The sequence below is a fragment of the Uloborus diversus genome, chromosome 1 (assembly GCF_026930045.1).
Source record: "Uloborus diversus isolate 005 chromosome 1, Udiv.v.3.1, whole genome shotgun sequence".
NCBI lineage: Eukaryota > Metazoa > Arthropoda > Arachnida > Araneae > Uloboridae > Uloborus > Uloborus diversus.
In genome coordinates, this window is record NC_072731.1 from 79,347,647 (window position 1) to 79,364,863 (window position 17,217).

The 17,217-nt window shown below is 32.4% G+C and overlaps 1 protein-coding gene across 1 annotated transcript in view; it reads right to left on the reverse strand.

Moving 5' to 3' along the window:
• Positions 1-17,217, reverse strand: part of LOC129230613 (uncharacterized protein CG43867-like) — a 112,801-nt gene that overhangs the window by 72,094 nt on the left and 23,490 nt on the right. The window contains exons 12-17 of the mRNA XM_054865032.1: positions 13,830-13,935; positions 12,658-12,770; positions 11,168-11,341; positions 7,733-7,968; positions 6,280-6,457; positions 4,375-4,530 (exon numbers count right to left, since the gene is read on the reverse strand). Of these exons, the coding sequence (XP_054721007.1) occupies positions 4,375-4,530; positions 6,280-6,457; positions 7,733-7,968; positions 11,168-11,341; positions 12,658-12,770; positions 13,830-13,935 (963 nt within the window). The remainder of the gene's footprint in view (positions 1-4,374; positions 4,531-6,279; positions 6,458-7,732; positions 7,969-11,167; positions 11,342-12,657; positions 12,771-13,829; positions 13,936-17,217) is intronic.

The following is a 17,217-nucleotide window of genomic DNA, read 5'->3' on the forward strand; positions in this document are numbered from 1 at the left end:
AAAATTGGTCCAGTATTTTTGAGCTTACCCCGGACATACATACACTAACATACAGAAGTAGCTATTTTTGTACCTATATAGCTTACAAGGGCTCCCATATACGGGGGCTTGAGCCCCCCGCCCCACTAGAAATAAGAACTTCCTTGCTTTTAGTGCTTATTTTCTTTGCAAAATGTAAAAAAATTTCTTTTCCAGCCATTAATAAATAAGATATTAAAAAATGTCCAACTTTAAAATTTCTAATCTGTACTAAAATTGGTTTCCAAGGGGAAAATATTCTGCTAAAGGATGGGGAAAATTTTTGAGTCCCCCCCCCTCCCTTAAAATTTTGCATATGGGTGCCCTTGATAGATTAGATAAGATCAGCAAGAATGCCCCTCTTACTACTTGGCCCTTTCTGGCTGATTCTACCTATTACAAATGATGTTTCTGCTTCAAGGTCACCACCAACAAAACTCAATGGTAGGAATGAGCAAACTACTAACCACAGATTAAACGTTTTAATTGGCGCATAGCCAGTGAAAAATACAAAGGGAAAAAATCTTTATGTACATCCAGAAAATTAACGCCCATTTTTGAAATATCTATCATGTATTAATCTTATCATTCTTACTGTATTTGATTGTCATGAACAGTGCATCTACAGAAAATAGAGTGAACAGCAAGCTGAATCCAGAAAGGATGATGTAAATACTCACGAGTGCTTGTAAGTAATTAGGTTAGTGAAGAGACATTTTTTTTTTCACATCAGAATTTAAGTAATTCAAAGACTGGGGACAGCATAATGGATGAAAATCTTTCTTTTGTTTTGTATATTTCTGACACTAACTCAAAAAAAAAAAAAAAAAAAAAAAAAAAAAAACATCAGGTAAAACCACTAGTATCAACACTTAGTCTGTGGTTCAGCTCAAAAAATATCTCTAAAAATCAAGTTTGCTGACAGAAAATCTCAGAAAAGAAAAGTTTGATTTTTTGTTAAGTATTGCTCTATAATTACAAGAAAAAAGTTCTTGGTTTATTTCTTGCATTTTTATGTGAAAACTAAAGTTAAGAATTTTTCTGTATAAATTTGGATTTTGGCGAGTATTAAAAAAAATATCATAAAACAATACTAGTTGGAATAATGTTATAGGGAGGGTTAATCAAAAAAAGAAAAAAGAAAGAGAAAATAAATGATAAAAGAAGAGGGTTCAAACAGAGGAATATTAGACTAAGCACAGTTAAATACAAATACAAAAGGGACGACCAGTAACAGGCTCTGGGCCCAGCTAGACTGGTCCTAGTCAATTTACAATCCCCAGTGAAGATTCAATGGCCCTCTTAAAACTATCTACTCTCTTGCTCATTACCACCTCTTCCAGTAAACTGTTCCAAGGTTCCACTACCCTGCTATAATAATTTTTCCTAATATCCATGTTAGCCTGAGATTTAAATAGCTTAAAACAATGACCCCTTGTCCTGTTTTCAGCGCTTAACTTCAGCCCCGTAACATCTTTCATTTTAATAAATTTAAACAACTGAACCATGTCCCCTCGGTCTCTTCTTTGCTTAAGACTGTACATTTTTAACCTTCTAAGCCTAGAATCATAGTCTAAGTGAGAAAGTCCATTTATTAGCCTTGTAGCTCGCCTTTGAACCCTTTCCAATACATTGTCTTTCTTAAGATAAGGAGACCAAAACTGAACAGCATACTCAAAATGAGGTCTTACCAAACTTCTATATAAGGGCAGAAGAACTTCTTTAGATTTGTTTGAAATAGATCTATTGATAAACCCAAGCATCTTATTGGCCTTGTTACTAGCAATGCTGCACTGTTGGCTAAACTTTAAATCCTGACTTATTAAGACCCCCAGATCAGTAACTTTGTCTGCCTGACTAATGACTGAACCTTGCAAATAATAACTTGTACACTTATTTCCATGCCCTAAATGTAGCACTTGACATTTCCCAACATTAACAGCCATACCCCATTTATCAGCCCACTCCGTAATATGATCTAGATCCTCTTGCAGCTGTTTTGCTTGTTCTTCATTATCTATAGTCCCCATAACTTTGACATCATCAGCAAAACAATTCATGTTCCCAGAAATATTTTTGTGAATATCGTTCATAAAAACAATGAACAAAACAGGCCCTAACACTGATACTTGAGGAACCCCGCTTAAAACCTCACTCCAATTAGAGTAATTTCCCCTTACAACTACCCTTTGTTTTCTTCCGGTCAGCCAGTTTTTTACCCAAATGAAAGTTTTCCCTCCTATTCCTATATCAGCTAATTTGCTAAGTAGAGTAACATGCGGTATCTTATCGAAAGCTTTTTGAAAATCAATGTAAACAACATCTACAGGCTTCTTATTGTCCAAAGCCATGGTAACTTTGTCATAGAAATGTAATAAATTAGTTGCACAAGATTTGCCTTTCCTGAAACCATACTGAAAACTAGTCAATAGATTATTAGTCTCTAGAAAATTTACTATCTTAATTTTTATCAATGTTTCAAAAATTTTGCAAACCACCGAAGTTAGAATCACAGGTCTATAATTTCCCACACTCCCTTTAGACCCTTTCTTGAAGAGCGGTGTAATGTTAGCCAGCTTCCAGTCCTCTGGCACTGTCCCCGAGTTATAAGAAGCATTGAAAATATTTACAATTACATCTGCTAATTCCTCCGCACATTCAACTAAAATGTTTGGATAAATATTATCAGGTCCCGGAGCTTTAGTCTCTTTAATTTTTTCAAATGAAGTAAAACATCATCCCTGGAAAATACAAAGTCCTCAAGCTGTACTATAGCTTGTGTCTTGTTGGTGTCAACTGTTGAGATACAGTTATCGTTAAAAACACTCGAAAAAAGTTATTAAGAACATTAGCAATATCACTATCGTCCTGAATTAAAATTCCGTGCTCATCAACCAGTGGCCCAATATGACTATTTCGAACTTTCCCCGAATTAGCGTATGCAAAAAATCTCTTGGGATTCCTGTTTATGTTATCTGCCAGTCTTTGCTCCAACTCTCTTTTCTGAATCCGTACCAAATACTTAAATTTACGCCTTGCCTTACAATACTGGAGCCTATCTGCACTGTGACCAGTTTCTCTAAACCTATGAAAAGCAGCTTGCTTGTAATTTAGAGCGTCTTTAGTTTCCCTGGAGAACCACATTGGCCAAATTTTAGTGTTGACACCCTTTCTCCTAAAAGGAACATGATCCCCAACCGTTTTCGCTAGATTTTCCTTAAACTCTGCCCACTGAAGATTCACATCGCTATTGTCCAATCCAGAAGAAAAAACTGCTTTCAAACTCTGCCTAAGTGCCACAAAATCAGTATTTCTGAAATTGGGCACAACTCTAAAATTCTCTACTTTGTGCGTATCAAATTTAATCCCAAACCTAATACTGTTGTGGTCACTGTCTCCAATGTGTTCCCCTACACATAACCCCTGAACAGAACCTTCCATATGACAGAAAACTAGATCCAAAATCACGTCCTGTCGAGTACCCTGAGTTACAATTTGATCTAAAAAACAGTCACCAATTACTTTCAAAAATTCCTCTTCTCTGCTATTACTATAGTAAAAATTATTCCAATCAATTCCTGGAAAATTAAAATCTCCCATTATAATGACTGACCCCTTGCTTGAAATGTCACTAATAATACCAAACATCTGTTCATCTTGACTCTGGCTTAAGTTGGGTGGCCTATAAATGTTCCCTAAACGTAGTTTATTTCCCTTATTGCTCATCAACTTCGGCCAAATCATATTAATCTCTTTAGGTTTATCATTAATTACCAATTCATTGCAAGTTAAAGTGCCTCTGACATAAAATAAAACCCCACCACCTCTTTTACCTACTCTATCTTGTCTAAACAAATTATACCCAGCAATAGATAATAAATCATCATCACTTTTGGTAGCCCATGTCTCAGTAACTCCAATAATATCCAACCTCACATCTATAATTATGCTTTTCAATTCTTCCATCTTGTTTCTAATACTACGAGCATTTGTATAAAAAACCTTAAGTAAGCCCATCTTACTTTTATTTAATGCTGCACGGTTATTTGAATCCCAACTGTTAAAATCTTTTCTCTTATTAGTCACCCTATTTCCGTTTCTACTAAAATCCAAATAGTTAATACCCTTTCGAATTCTGCTCCTAAAACCATGCCCCCCATTCCAACTTAGTTTTTTGATTCTGAAGAGTCTAAAACCAAACCACTAACCATTTTGACCCCTGTAGAGCTCAGATGCAGGCCATCCCTAGCAATCCAATCGCATTTACATTTATTCCACACAAGTTACTTATATTAAAAAACAAAGAAATAAACTAATAAGAAAGAGTAATTAAAAATGTTTTTCTTTGTAAAATACCTTAGCTGTACTATGAAGGCAATGTTCTAGAGATTTGTCTATAGGATCATCACTAAAAAGGGCAAAACCAGAATGTGTGGAGTCTCTTATACCAGCTTCTTCATTTACAGTTTGTATAAACTCCTCAACAGTGGTTGAACCATCAAATCCAACAACCTAAAAGATAAAAACACACAAATAGAAGAAAGAAAGATTAAACTATCCACTGAAATGATTACCTTTATGAGAGCTGAATACTTTGATAAATAAACATTTGCTAGGATTATTAGCATAGTCAAAAATTCGCTATTCCAACAAAAGCTATATGGCAATCCTAAGGCTTCATGTTGAAAGGTAGGGAGCTTGAATCAGTTATTTAAGAAAAATATTTCAAAATCATTCTCCTAAATGGAAATACTCAGCCTGCATGCAGCGCAGCCACCTTTTGTAGTAAACACACATTATTACCATGGGGGGGGGGGGGGCAGAGCCTTTTAGCATTACAAAGATATGAGAAGAGTCTAAAAAACTCGCAGTTTATGTTGACCACCATACAGTGGGCTTTGTGCCATAATATCTTAAAAGACCCTAGGGCCACGAAGCAGTTTTCAAAGCATAAATAGAGCTTTGAAATAAATTTACAATGCAGCAGGAGCACACAGAAATTGACGTCTAATGTTCTTAAGGCTATAACTTTCTTTTTGTGATAGCAAAAAATTTGAATGCGAATGCTATATACATTGTTTCACCACTGTAATGAGTCTCTTGTGAATCAACTATTTTGAATTAACTGAAAAGTTTGTTATTGTATTTCTATAGTTTTGTTTTCAAGGCTAATAACCTGAACAGTCTGCTAAACAGTCCTAAGCAAACTTTAAGTCTTACTCAGCTTGTTTGTCAAGGCTACCTTAAAGTGAGAAAACTTGTTACTTTGTGTCCTAAGTTTTCATGATTAAAATGCACTGTTTCAAAATGTTACCATGTCCAAGTGTTGTCCAATGATGCAGAACTTGAAGAAAAATTAATTTTAGTGCTGCAGCGAGAAGAAAAGGAAAATTTTGGTCGTCACTTCCACTGGAGTTGAAGACACAAGAATCAAGTTAATGGACAGATGAAAACGCCTCAAAAAGTCAGGGACAATTCTTTTTCTAGAAAATATTAAGTTATCAAAACATGTTATTTTTGTTTTTGTTTTTTCAAGAATTCATTAGTGACTTTGACTGACACTTTTCTCCCTGTTAAGTTCAAAATGTTACTTTTTAAATGCTTTTAATTTTTATAGATATACCCCATACATTTACAAATTATTTTGGGAACAATTTGAAAAAAAAAAAAAAGTGTTGATAAATATACATTAAAGTGCATAAGCAAAATATTCATGTTGTGTATACAAGTTATTGATTGTAGTCAATATTACATCAACTTACTTCAGCTTTTTGAGATAGAACAGAATAAGTTTTTGAATAAAAGTTTTTTTGATCAACAATACTCAAGAGGGCCCCCCAAAGACCATGGTAAACATCACCAGCAAATTGCACAAGCAATGATATAAACTACTTTTTTTGGGGGGGGGGGGGCGGCAAGTAAAGCTTTAAAAAACTCCTTCTTCCTTCTGGCAAGCAATTAAAATTTGGTTTGATCTTTAAAAGGATTATTAATTATTTAACCTTGGGATAAAAGTTTTTAGTGGCAAAACTAATACCTAATTATTTGCTAGTAACAGCTTAGCAATGCAAAGATTCAACGTTACAGCACAAACAACATGAACTTAAAAGGTTTTTGAGCAAAATGGCATTAATAATCCATACTAAAATCTACAGATTGTGTGAAATGTTTTATTAATTTCATTTATTTTTAGAAAAATCAAACACAAAACTAAATCAGAAGAAAAAAATTCTTATTGATAGTTGAAACACAAGAATATACCTGATAGGTTCCATTTAAGAAATGCACTGGAATGCTGTGTGGAAGAGAATGATGATAGGGGTTCTTAAGTAATATACTTAAAACTTCCATGCGAGATGGTTTGCTTTCCCGTCCTCCATTTAGAAGCGTTCTTTCTAATGTTCGCTGGCAAAATATTGCATATTTCCCAGATTCAGTCCTATCCAATAGAAATTATAAGATCTTCAATGATATTTTAGATTGCAAATACATAATTACTTTATTTTACATCAAAAGATGCTTGGGTAAAATATGCAATACATTTAAATTTGAATCAAAGAAAATATGCAATAACAATTTGATTATTCAAAGAAGTATTCAAATTTTAATACCCATTGTTTTTACAGTTAATTTTGATGCACACATTATCTCTTTTCAGTTTTAGTTTCTTTTTTACAGACAACAAAAAGAATAACTAAGCATTTTTAACATATTTTCAACTATATCCATGCATTTTAGGCAGCGAACAGAGAGAATAATACTAGGGGAAACCAGGGCAAGATGATGAATGTCTTAATTTTTCCATTTTCCACTAGGAAGCAGCATCAAATGGATACTACTGGCTCGCTTATTGGCTGTTCATATAGCAATAGTATAGAAACGTTGAAATAGCAATTTTTTTGTTAATTCTGAAGCTCTAATTCTTTACGGCTGCCACGTTGTCACTTTTATGCGTGTGTAAATAAGCTCTGCTACAGATACGGGCATGATAGATAGTTTCCCTTGAGTATTTAGGAGTAACAAAGTTTATACACTGCCTACTACCATGAATAAACATCAATTATTGCCTTACTTTATGGCAATGAAAATGAATCCTTTCAAACAGGCAGTCCGGGGCGTGATGACGGGCTGAAACATTTGACAAGATGAAAAGACTTTTTCTTTATAAGTTCTGCTTGAAAGAGGAATATTGTGACCCTCTAACAGGAGAATGGATCCAGCGCTGCAATGCCAAGAGTGGGGGGCATGGGGAATGTTCTAATTTTGGAAATGGCCTTTTTATTTGTGACTATTGTTAGCTGCATGACTAAACACTTCAACATAACATTGGTCAAGCATTACCCTTAATTTGACACTTTGTAAGATGTAAAAACACAGTTATTATTTGTTAAACTATGTAATATGTTGAAAAGATAAAATATGTTCAACCTTTTACAGCGGTGTCATCTTGCCCCAGTACTGGGGCAAGATGACAATTTGTTAAGGTTATGAAAAAATAAAAAATTTTCTTCATTTATTTTATTTGAAAAATTAAATGGTCAAAAGTAATAATACTACAAAAGACTATTATATAAAGGAAAATTAATCAAAGCCTGTTATTGATTTTACTCAAATTTGAAATATGGAATATTATAACATGGAATTGTTTGAGAAAATGTTTTTCAAACGATTTCTTATTGTAAGTTATTCAAACAACAATAGCTATCAAACTTACTTTGGATCTGCATTTCTAGATAAATGCATTCTTAAATACCACAAAGTTCTATTTTTTGGAACAAATAATGATAAAGCTAAGGCTAGTAGCTGCCAACTTTGAACGAACACAAAAGGTGGAGGATTGAGCTTGCTTTCAGGTGGTGGTATCCGGTCGTGGGAGGTAGTTGAGGTAGGAGAGAGTTTTTCAGAAGAATCACATAGAAACAATGACTGAGTAGCACATAGTAGTAATTGCTAAAAAAAAAATTGAAATACACTTATACAAAGCACTCAAGCAATAAATACTGTCGGCCTCACTTAATCGAATATTGTTGGTTAGAAGAAATATTATTCAATTAAGTGGGGAAAATTTCTTTACCTTTATAAAATTTGTAAAACAGTTTTGAAATAAGCTAAATAAACCACAAAATAGTTTACGAACTTAGTCGGTATGAAAATTATAAAAAACTAACTTTCAATTTGAGTTATGAAATGTTTGTCTAAGCACTTTATTTCAGTACAATATTTTTTGAAAAAAATTCTTTACTAGTGGATTGCTTGCTCCAAGGTCATTTGGGAACACTTTTCCAAGTCCGCTTCTCCTGTCTCGTCTGCCGTGTTTTACATTTAATATCTTACAATTTATTGTCGTTTGAAATGTGTATATTTCTTTGTGTTATTAAATTTAATTATCGACTGCGCTGTTTAATGTTTTTTGTAATGGAAACGACAAAAGAAATTAGATAGAATGGAAGAAATTTTTTGATGAAAAACAGAAGTTTTTTCAAACGTGTTGAAGACCAAAAATATTGTTTTATATTTTTGCGTCAACAATTGTTTCTACTTAACTTATTTATAATTTATTCAAAAAACAATTAGCAAAAATATTTGCAAAAGTTGAGAAATATTATTTGATTATACAGGGAAATTATTCGATTAAGCGGGGATCTTTAATATTGCGTCTATGGTGAACTATTCGGTTCAAGAAAGGTTTTTTTCCTATAAGCAGTTTATTCGTTTATCTGTTACCCATACCTGCCAACATGTCTACTTGGAAAACCTTACAATCTCCCGTTCAAAACCTTACAATGATTCAAAATTACAATAACACTCTAATTTCCTTTACATTTTTATTACATTACAAGAAACATAACTGTACTAGAAAACATAGAAGGCCATTGAAAACTAAAAATAGAAATGTTCAAAAAATTACAATATCTTGATGAGGTACTGGGGTACCTAATTTTGGTCCAACCTCATACTGCAAATTGAAAAAAAAATTATTCTGCCTCCATACTTTTTAAATGTTTATACGTAGCAGATTTAGCCAACAAAGCTTATTGTTTATTTTTGAACTTCATGATACCAATTTTTGAAAAAACAAATGTAATATTGCAGTCTGCAGTACCGAAAATTCAAGAAATGTTTAAAGATATTTTATGCAAATTTGTTCAGCCATTTGTTCTCAAAAGTTGTGTATGTATAACTGATGTGAAGTATGCTGAGAGATGCAACCAGAAAAATGACCAAGATTTGTTAATTGGTAGTGCTACCTTAAAAGTAGTCAATAAATTAGAAAGTAAGGAAAAACAGCAATTTTATTCTGATGTTAGACAGTACTTTTCTGCATGCTGCAATTATATCAGACTCAAGTTTCCTGTTAATAGCGATGTATTAATGCATGCTGAAGTTACGGACATTGACAAAATTTCCCAAAAGTCTTTCATGGATGTGCATTATTTTTTGTTTTAGTCCGACCACATGCAAATTTTTTAGCAATTTCACATTTAGGAAACATTTTTTTAAAGAGTTGCCCTGCATGATCAGCTATTGCTATAGGCAGATTATGCTCTAATATGAAACTGGTGAAGAGGCACTCCGCGCGTATGACATCACTTCCCGCAGCGTCGTCCACACGATTAAAGAATGTCCCGAGTCTCTGAGATTTTTCTTAAATTGCCATATAATCTTGGTGCTTTTTAGTTGCAACATGGTCCTTAATATCACTTTTGCCACCATGTGCAATTTTTATATCGCAACTGCAAATGGTACAGAGCGCAAATGAGGGCCCTTTCCTTGACTGTTTTATGCAGGGGATTTCTTGTGCATAGGGTTCCAGAAACACTTGATTATAACTTTTTCCTTTTTTCTTTTCCATTTCACGGTAGTGACGATTATTCAATCCAGAAAGAAAGAACACTGTTACGGAAGCAAAATAATAGCATAAAATAAGCATTAAATAGCACGAAGCATAAAATAAATTCACACGAGGCGAGCAACGCCGATTACGCTATTGCTGCACGTCTTTCTAGCCGGCAGGAGTGGATGCTCAACGAGTTGCTAAAAATCACGATCGACGCATGGAGGCGGGCTTAACAACTTCCCTCGTTTATAAACAAATAGCGCATGCGTAGAGGCTAGGAGAAAAGTGTTGGATGGTACGTTGAAATTGCGAACTAGATTGTTTTCTACTGAACTAAAAGCCGAACTAGTTCGATTGAAAGACCCGTTCACTGTGACCGGGTCCGAACTAAACGTTCCATCCCTAGATTGTAGATAGATGGGCTTGAGCGCGTTCGATTGTTTGAACGAAAGTTTTGCATTTTCAGGTTTTGAGGGAAATTTTACGCGAAACCGTACAATTTTAGTACAGAACCTTACAACCGTACAATTTGTACCAAAACCGTACAATGTACGGCCAAACCGTACAAGTTGGCAGGTATGTGTTACCCGATTAAATGGGGCTGACAGTATACATATTTTTTAATTCATGATTTAAAAAACTATTTTCAAGTTCACTCTAATAAACTTTCTAATAAACAAGCAATTAAAACACATATAAAAGATTAGATATTGTGACTGTTTTTAAATTTTTAAGTTATGTTTATAGACAATTATAACCTTTATGATTTTTTTGTTGGTTACAAACTTGATGAGAATTATGAATTTCACTAACTGTCTAGAAAGAGACAATTGTCACTACACTGGCCAAAAAGGGATCCTTAAATACCATAAACTAAAATAAAATTGAAATTAGTTTTCAATATGTATTTCTGAAGTTACTTCTTTAGTTAAATGTACACACTGTTTGGACAGATAGCAATTTGTTACAAAAAAAAAAAAAAATGTATGCCATTTATAACGATTAGAGACATCATGATTTTAGCCTTTAAACAGCAAAAAAAAAAAAACTTCCTATTTCTTAAAATAAAAATAATAATAATAATAATAATAAAACCTATAAGGCTTAAAAATCATTCAATTTTTTTTCACTTTTTTGACATTAAGAAAATCAAATACCAGATGATCGGTGATTAAATTTCAGCGATAGTGCCAGTAATAGGAAGAAGTCATAATCCATAGAAAGAGAAAAACCTTAAGCAAAAAATATCGGCATTGCTTACAAATTATTTATAACACAAAGGGGAGGGGGGTGGCAAGAATCAATGCTAACCTGAACACCTGGTTTGTGGTAAGAATGGCGTGATGTTTGCTTCATCAGTTGACAAAGAAGTTCATTTTGCAGTTCTGTCTGCACGAGGCACTGGTGCAAGGCATTTTGGGCCAGAGCTACATGATAATCAATGCCTGATGCATCAAGAGGCACTGAGATGAACAACTGGATGGACTATGTAAAAAAAAATAATAATAATTAATCTACCAATATCATCAAAATAGAGATAAAACATAAAGAGCTTGATACAAAATCTCTTCATACTGTGACGTCATCTCACACATGTCTATAACACTTAAGAGTGGATTAAGTCTGCTTTGCGTTTTTCAGTTTCCAGGCAGTTTTTAAATAACTAACCAACGGTTTTAAAGCATTGTAATTTCATTTAATATCATTCCTAGTACTATTTTACAAACTTATTTATTAACAAGTCGAGCGTATGACAAATAATACTATAATTAATGGTAACTAGGGGGAAGAAACATAATGTGTATGAAATGAAAAACTAATGCAGCGTAGTAAAAATTCAGGCAAATATGTAAATATAATTTCAAAATGTAAATAATCCAAGGAAGTCACAGTGGAAAAATGTAAATTACATTACATGGCTATTAAGTGCTAACATTCTATTAGAAAAATATTGAGCACTATGTTTTCAAAAATTTCCTTGCAGGAACAATAAATTATAATTTCAAGTGTTTCCAAGATTTTATTTAATATTCTTAAAACCAGGTGAAATTTTGTAAAGTATTAATTTAACTACTAAAATAACTTTCAAACCTGTCACACATTAACAGAAAATTTCAAATCTTAGAAAAAATGAACCAAAGAAAAAATAAGAATGCAATCAACAGTTTTTTTTTTTCTTTTGCTTCTGCATATGCATGCCAAACTGATAAATTTATGATCCAGACAATCTTAAATGATGTTTTTGAAAGAAGTCATTAAATTAACTTTGTAATGCAAAATAATGTTTTATAACTCAGTCGTCAAAATTTGCTTGTTGATTAATGGTCATTGGATCAATCCTCCCATGGGGCAGAAAATGTAGTGTTTGAACGACTAATTTTATTTTGCTGAATTTTGATCGAAATTCAGATAAATATATCGTCAAACAAGTCACATTTTGGCTGTTGCATGAAAAATTACCCTTAAAAATCAGATTATTAAATTTCTATTTTCCAGTGCAAAAAGTCTACCACTTGATGTATAATTCAGAATGAAACCAAAGAAAATTATTTTAGTTTAAAAATTAACTAATAATTAAATATGTATTTGTTTTACAAGTTTGCAGAAATGAGATTTTTTTAATGGGTGTTTTTTGAGCCTTTTATGAAATTTTACACTAAAAAGTCAACACTATTTTTCCACAACAACGAAATTTCAATATAATTTTCAGACATATATTGAAATTTTAATATGACAACCCCCCAAAAAATTAATATTAATTCAATAAAACACATATTTTATTTTCTTAATATACAACTCACCTTAAAGAGTTTAACAGCCTCAGTTTGAAGTTGTTCGGACGGCAGACTAGTAAGGGGTTGTGTTAAGCTGTCTTTAGAGTATAATAACAGTGGATGTTTCCAAATAACACAGTCTACGAAAATATATTAAATATTTATTAAATTTAGATAACGTTATTTATTAGAATATTGTATTTTCTAAGCATCATTTTCTGTAGATCAAAATTTGACTAAAAAATAGAAAATTAATCAGAACTTTATAGAAATGGAAAACATAATGCAAAATCATTAAATTCAAAAAAAAAAATCAAATACATTTGAATGCAGAATATTTAACATATTTATTTTAAAAGTAGCACTGAGGGAACTTTTTATTAATAGTAATGAGAAAAACAAAATTTTAAACGTACATGCATTTTAATACTTAATAATAGTTTCTTCATTAAATACTGAAATATTGCATAGAAGAAATGAATCGTTTGCAGAAGCACATATTTGTGACTAGTTGATACAAGTTACTTAAATACACGTAAAGGTAAATAGAAATGCTCATTTCTTTCGGATCCTGATGTTGGATCTTGAGTTTCCACATATCCTATACTTCCTTATTTATAAAATTAAACTCAAAATGTAGCTACATCATGTTTTGAAACCAAATGATCAATTTTTCTGACTTGAAAGAAGATGATAAAATTATGAGAAATTCTCTTACATTTGGCTGAGATTATAAGTTATACTCGCACAATATATTTGAACACATAGCCATCAATGTAGGATGCTTAATTATTGATAAAAATAAATACATACTGTCTGATCATGGATAAGATGGAAAGACAAACATCTGGTTTAGAGTTGGGAATGGACAAATCTATTAGTTTACCTTATACAGATGTGTTAGCCTCTAAATTAAGCAAAGTCCCACGGAGATAAACAAAACACGCTTATAAAAATTTTCCTTTCCCCCCTCATTCCATTGGAATTATCTTAATTATGGCCACTTGCGAGTTCCATGGCAACCATGGTCAGATAGTAAATATGTTATTGTTATAAATATTTTTTTTTCTTTCTACATACTGAAGAACTTGATATCATTGGAAATATATATTCAACTCAAATTACGATTAACCTTATTTGTTAGTATCTCATGTTGCTAACAACATAAAAGTACTCAGTGTTGATTCAAAAATACTTACTTTCATCACCATCTACTTCCATGAGTCTAGCCAACAGCTGCTCATATTGGGTCCCAATAAGATTGTCTCCACAAGATACTACAGTCAAATGGTACAACCAAGCATCCTGACAAAAAAAGAAAAAATACATTTCTTTGTTTTTAAAAAAATTCAAGTCAATTAATAAAAATGACATTTTTTTTTTCAAATGCTTTAGAAATGATAAGAAAAACATTTTAATTGAAAATAATCATTTTCCTACAGTTTACTCCGAGAAAATTAAATTTATTTCAAACCTCAAATCAGAGACAGAACCATGTTATATCTAATTTTAAGTTACTATTATTATTTTTTTTTTAAAGTTTACTATTGAATTCCCTAAACATGAAGTTTTGATAGTTTCTTTAAATGTTTCCATTGCAACTGTACATGTAGTATTAAAGTTCTCTCTTTGTGAGTTTATATTTTCGAAATTCCTCTGCAAATAGAAAATATACAGTAAATTTTTTGTTAGGGGCTGCTCATACATTATGTCACACTTTTGTTTTTCAACATATTCAGGGCTCCCAACACATTTTAGCCATAGAAAAGGATAAAAGAAGACCACTTTCACATAGGCGGATTTAGGACCGAGTTCCGGGGGGGGGGGGGCAGGATTTTTTTTTTTTTTTTGGAGCAATATTTTTACTGCTCCCCACTCTCATGTTTTTGTCTGTTTCCTGTGATGCATAAGTCCATGCTTTACTTTTTGTGTGTCGTTTTTATTAATGTCTGTTTTCATGCTGTCCTTTTTTAATTGACTTGAAGAGAGGGAGCTAGTATCAAGAGAGTGACGCAAGGCTCTTTTTTTAAGTGGGAAATAGAATATCTCCAATTTTAGGGGGCCGGGGGTTTCTCCCCCGGAGGGTATTTTGTATAATGGATATAAAATTCCGCAAAATGGATATAAAATTCTGCATTTTGAAGCTTTATAAAGGTTAACAGGATAGACATAGAAATTGATAACTAGATTATACAGTTGTACAGTATTGTTCAAACTTTGTAAGAAACAGCCATTTTAAGTTTGAAAGAAAAATAAACTATAGATTTCTCATTACAACAATCTTTTTTTTAATTATAAGTAGTGAAACGAAAAGGAATAGAGGTAGTGTATCATTTTTTTCCCCGGCTAAACAGATTAACAATATGCAGTAGAAATAATTGGAGCCCACTTTGCTTAGGATTTTCAAAGACTTATCTTATTATTTTCAAGGACTCTAGAATAAATAAAATTATTTAACACACTTCATTTGTACTTTACAGTCTCTGATATTTTAGCACTTGATTGTAAATTTTTGCAGTCCTGCTCCAACTTTGTAAGAAATAGCTATTTAAAATTTAAAAGAAAAAAGAAACCATAGATTTTTCATGACAACAACTTTTCTTCAGTTGCAAGAGGGGCAGAAAACGAAAAGAAATAGAAGTAGTGTGTATTTTTTTACGTGCTAAACAGATAGACAATATGCAGAAGAAATACGATAAAAGCAATCAATACAAAAGAATTTCCAAAATACTGCATTTGGGATTGAATAAATAGCAAGATATGAATCATCTGAGTCACAAAAAATTATTTCAAATAATATGTTACAAACGTGAGAACCATGATTTTTACATTTTTAATACAGGATGTGGCAAGGAGTTGAATTTGACATATTTTGGCATTCCTTCCCCCTCTACCATTTGTTAGAAATTTTAAAATTTAAGGTTTGTAGCTACACGTTTCCAAATATTCAAGGTTTTCAAGCACTTAAAAATTAAATTAGTTTTTTCAAGCAATTATTTTTTAAGAGGCGATTCATGATTTTTTTTTTTTTTTTTTGAGAGTTAGGGACCCACTTCAAAGCAATGGCCCTAAGCAATAGCTTGTTTATCTTATAGGCAAATTCGGCCCTGTTTGTAATTCACTCTTGCCTGCAGATTTTTGCTTGATTTTTTGTAATTTTTACGAAAATTCGTCAGTGTTTACAGTTAAAGGATTTTTATGATTTTACCAATCTTTGTAAGGTTTTTATAGACTTATGAAATTTCAGCAAATTTTTCCAAAACTTTTGATGACTCACTTAGACGTAGATGATTATGACTTACCTTAATTTTTAAACAGTATTTATAAAGTAAGTAAAATTGTACTCTCCCTTTAAGTAAAAGGATTCATTTAATCAGAACACTCAGATAACTGAAATTTATTCAGTTTGCGATAGTATTTATTTTCTCTCTCTCTTAAAAAAGAGAGAGAGAGAAGGGAAAAAAACTATGTTTTTTAGAATTTCTCAAAAGGCCAATTAATCTACTAAGAACATAAATATTATGCACAAATATACTTTAAATGTGGACACAAATCATAACGAGTAGATCGTTCTGTTAGCGCGAATGGGGGACGGGGGGGGGGGGGGGGGGGTCCCCTTTGCTTTAGGTTCTAATTTGTTAAAATAATGGTCAATTATTATAAGTGTTGCAGCTTAATGTTTAATGCTCGTTTAGCCTATATTTTAATTCATATACTTGCCCCAGGGCCGTGCCAAGCCTGATCGGTGCCGTCGTGCAAATGTCTTTTGAGTGCCCTTATGCTCTGGCATTCGAGAAAAATGTAGTTAACACCTGGAGAGAGGTTTTGTTGACAAATATAAAATGAAAAAAAAAAAACTTTTGGCATTTAGTTTATAAAAACATAATGCGTGAATATTTAATTTTGCAATATGGTGTACGTTTTTACTTCATATCTCGAAATTATTCTGAGTTCAGCTGCTCCTCTGATATGCTAAGAATGTGTTTTGGAAGAAGAAAATATTTTAATATCTAAGTTAAAGCCACTTTGAATATCTATCTAAATCTCTAAGTGATAAACAATTAACAAAACTTTTATGCCTGTCAAAGGATGACAACAGGAGCAGTAGCGCAACTGGAAAATAGTTTTTTTTTTTTTTTTGGGGGGGGGGGGGCACAAATTGAAAAAATTTGTCTTTTAATAAGAGGGGTTGGGGGTTTGTCCCCAGGAAATTTTTGAATCTTGTAGTTTGAAAAACGCAATTTTAGACCGTCTTTGGTGGTGTTATGGAGGAAAAAGGTACAAAGGGCTCCACGGAAATTTATTGAAGTTGAACCCTTTAAACATAATTATAGGCCATATTTATTGATGTTAGAATGAGGGATGGAACTCAGGGATTCTACCCGATCGGTTTTTTCAATAGACAGAAATCAATTCCTTTTCTTTCCTCCAATTTTTTGAAATTGAACTTCCAAAAACGCAACTGTAGACAACTTTGAAGATTTTTACAAGGAAGGAATTCTGAAGCTTCCCCCCTGGAAAAATTTTCAAAATTAAAGTCCTAAAAACCTAAGCAGTATTCTAAGGTATTAAGAGAAGTGGTTCAAG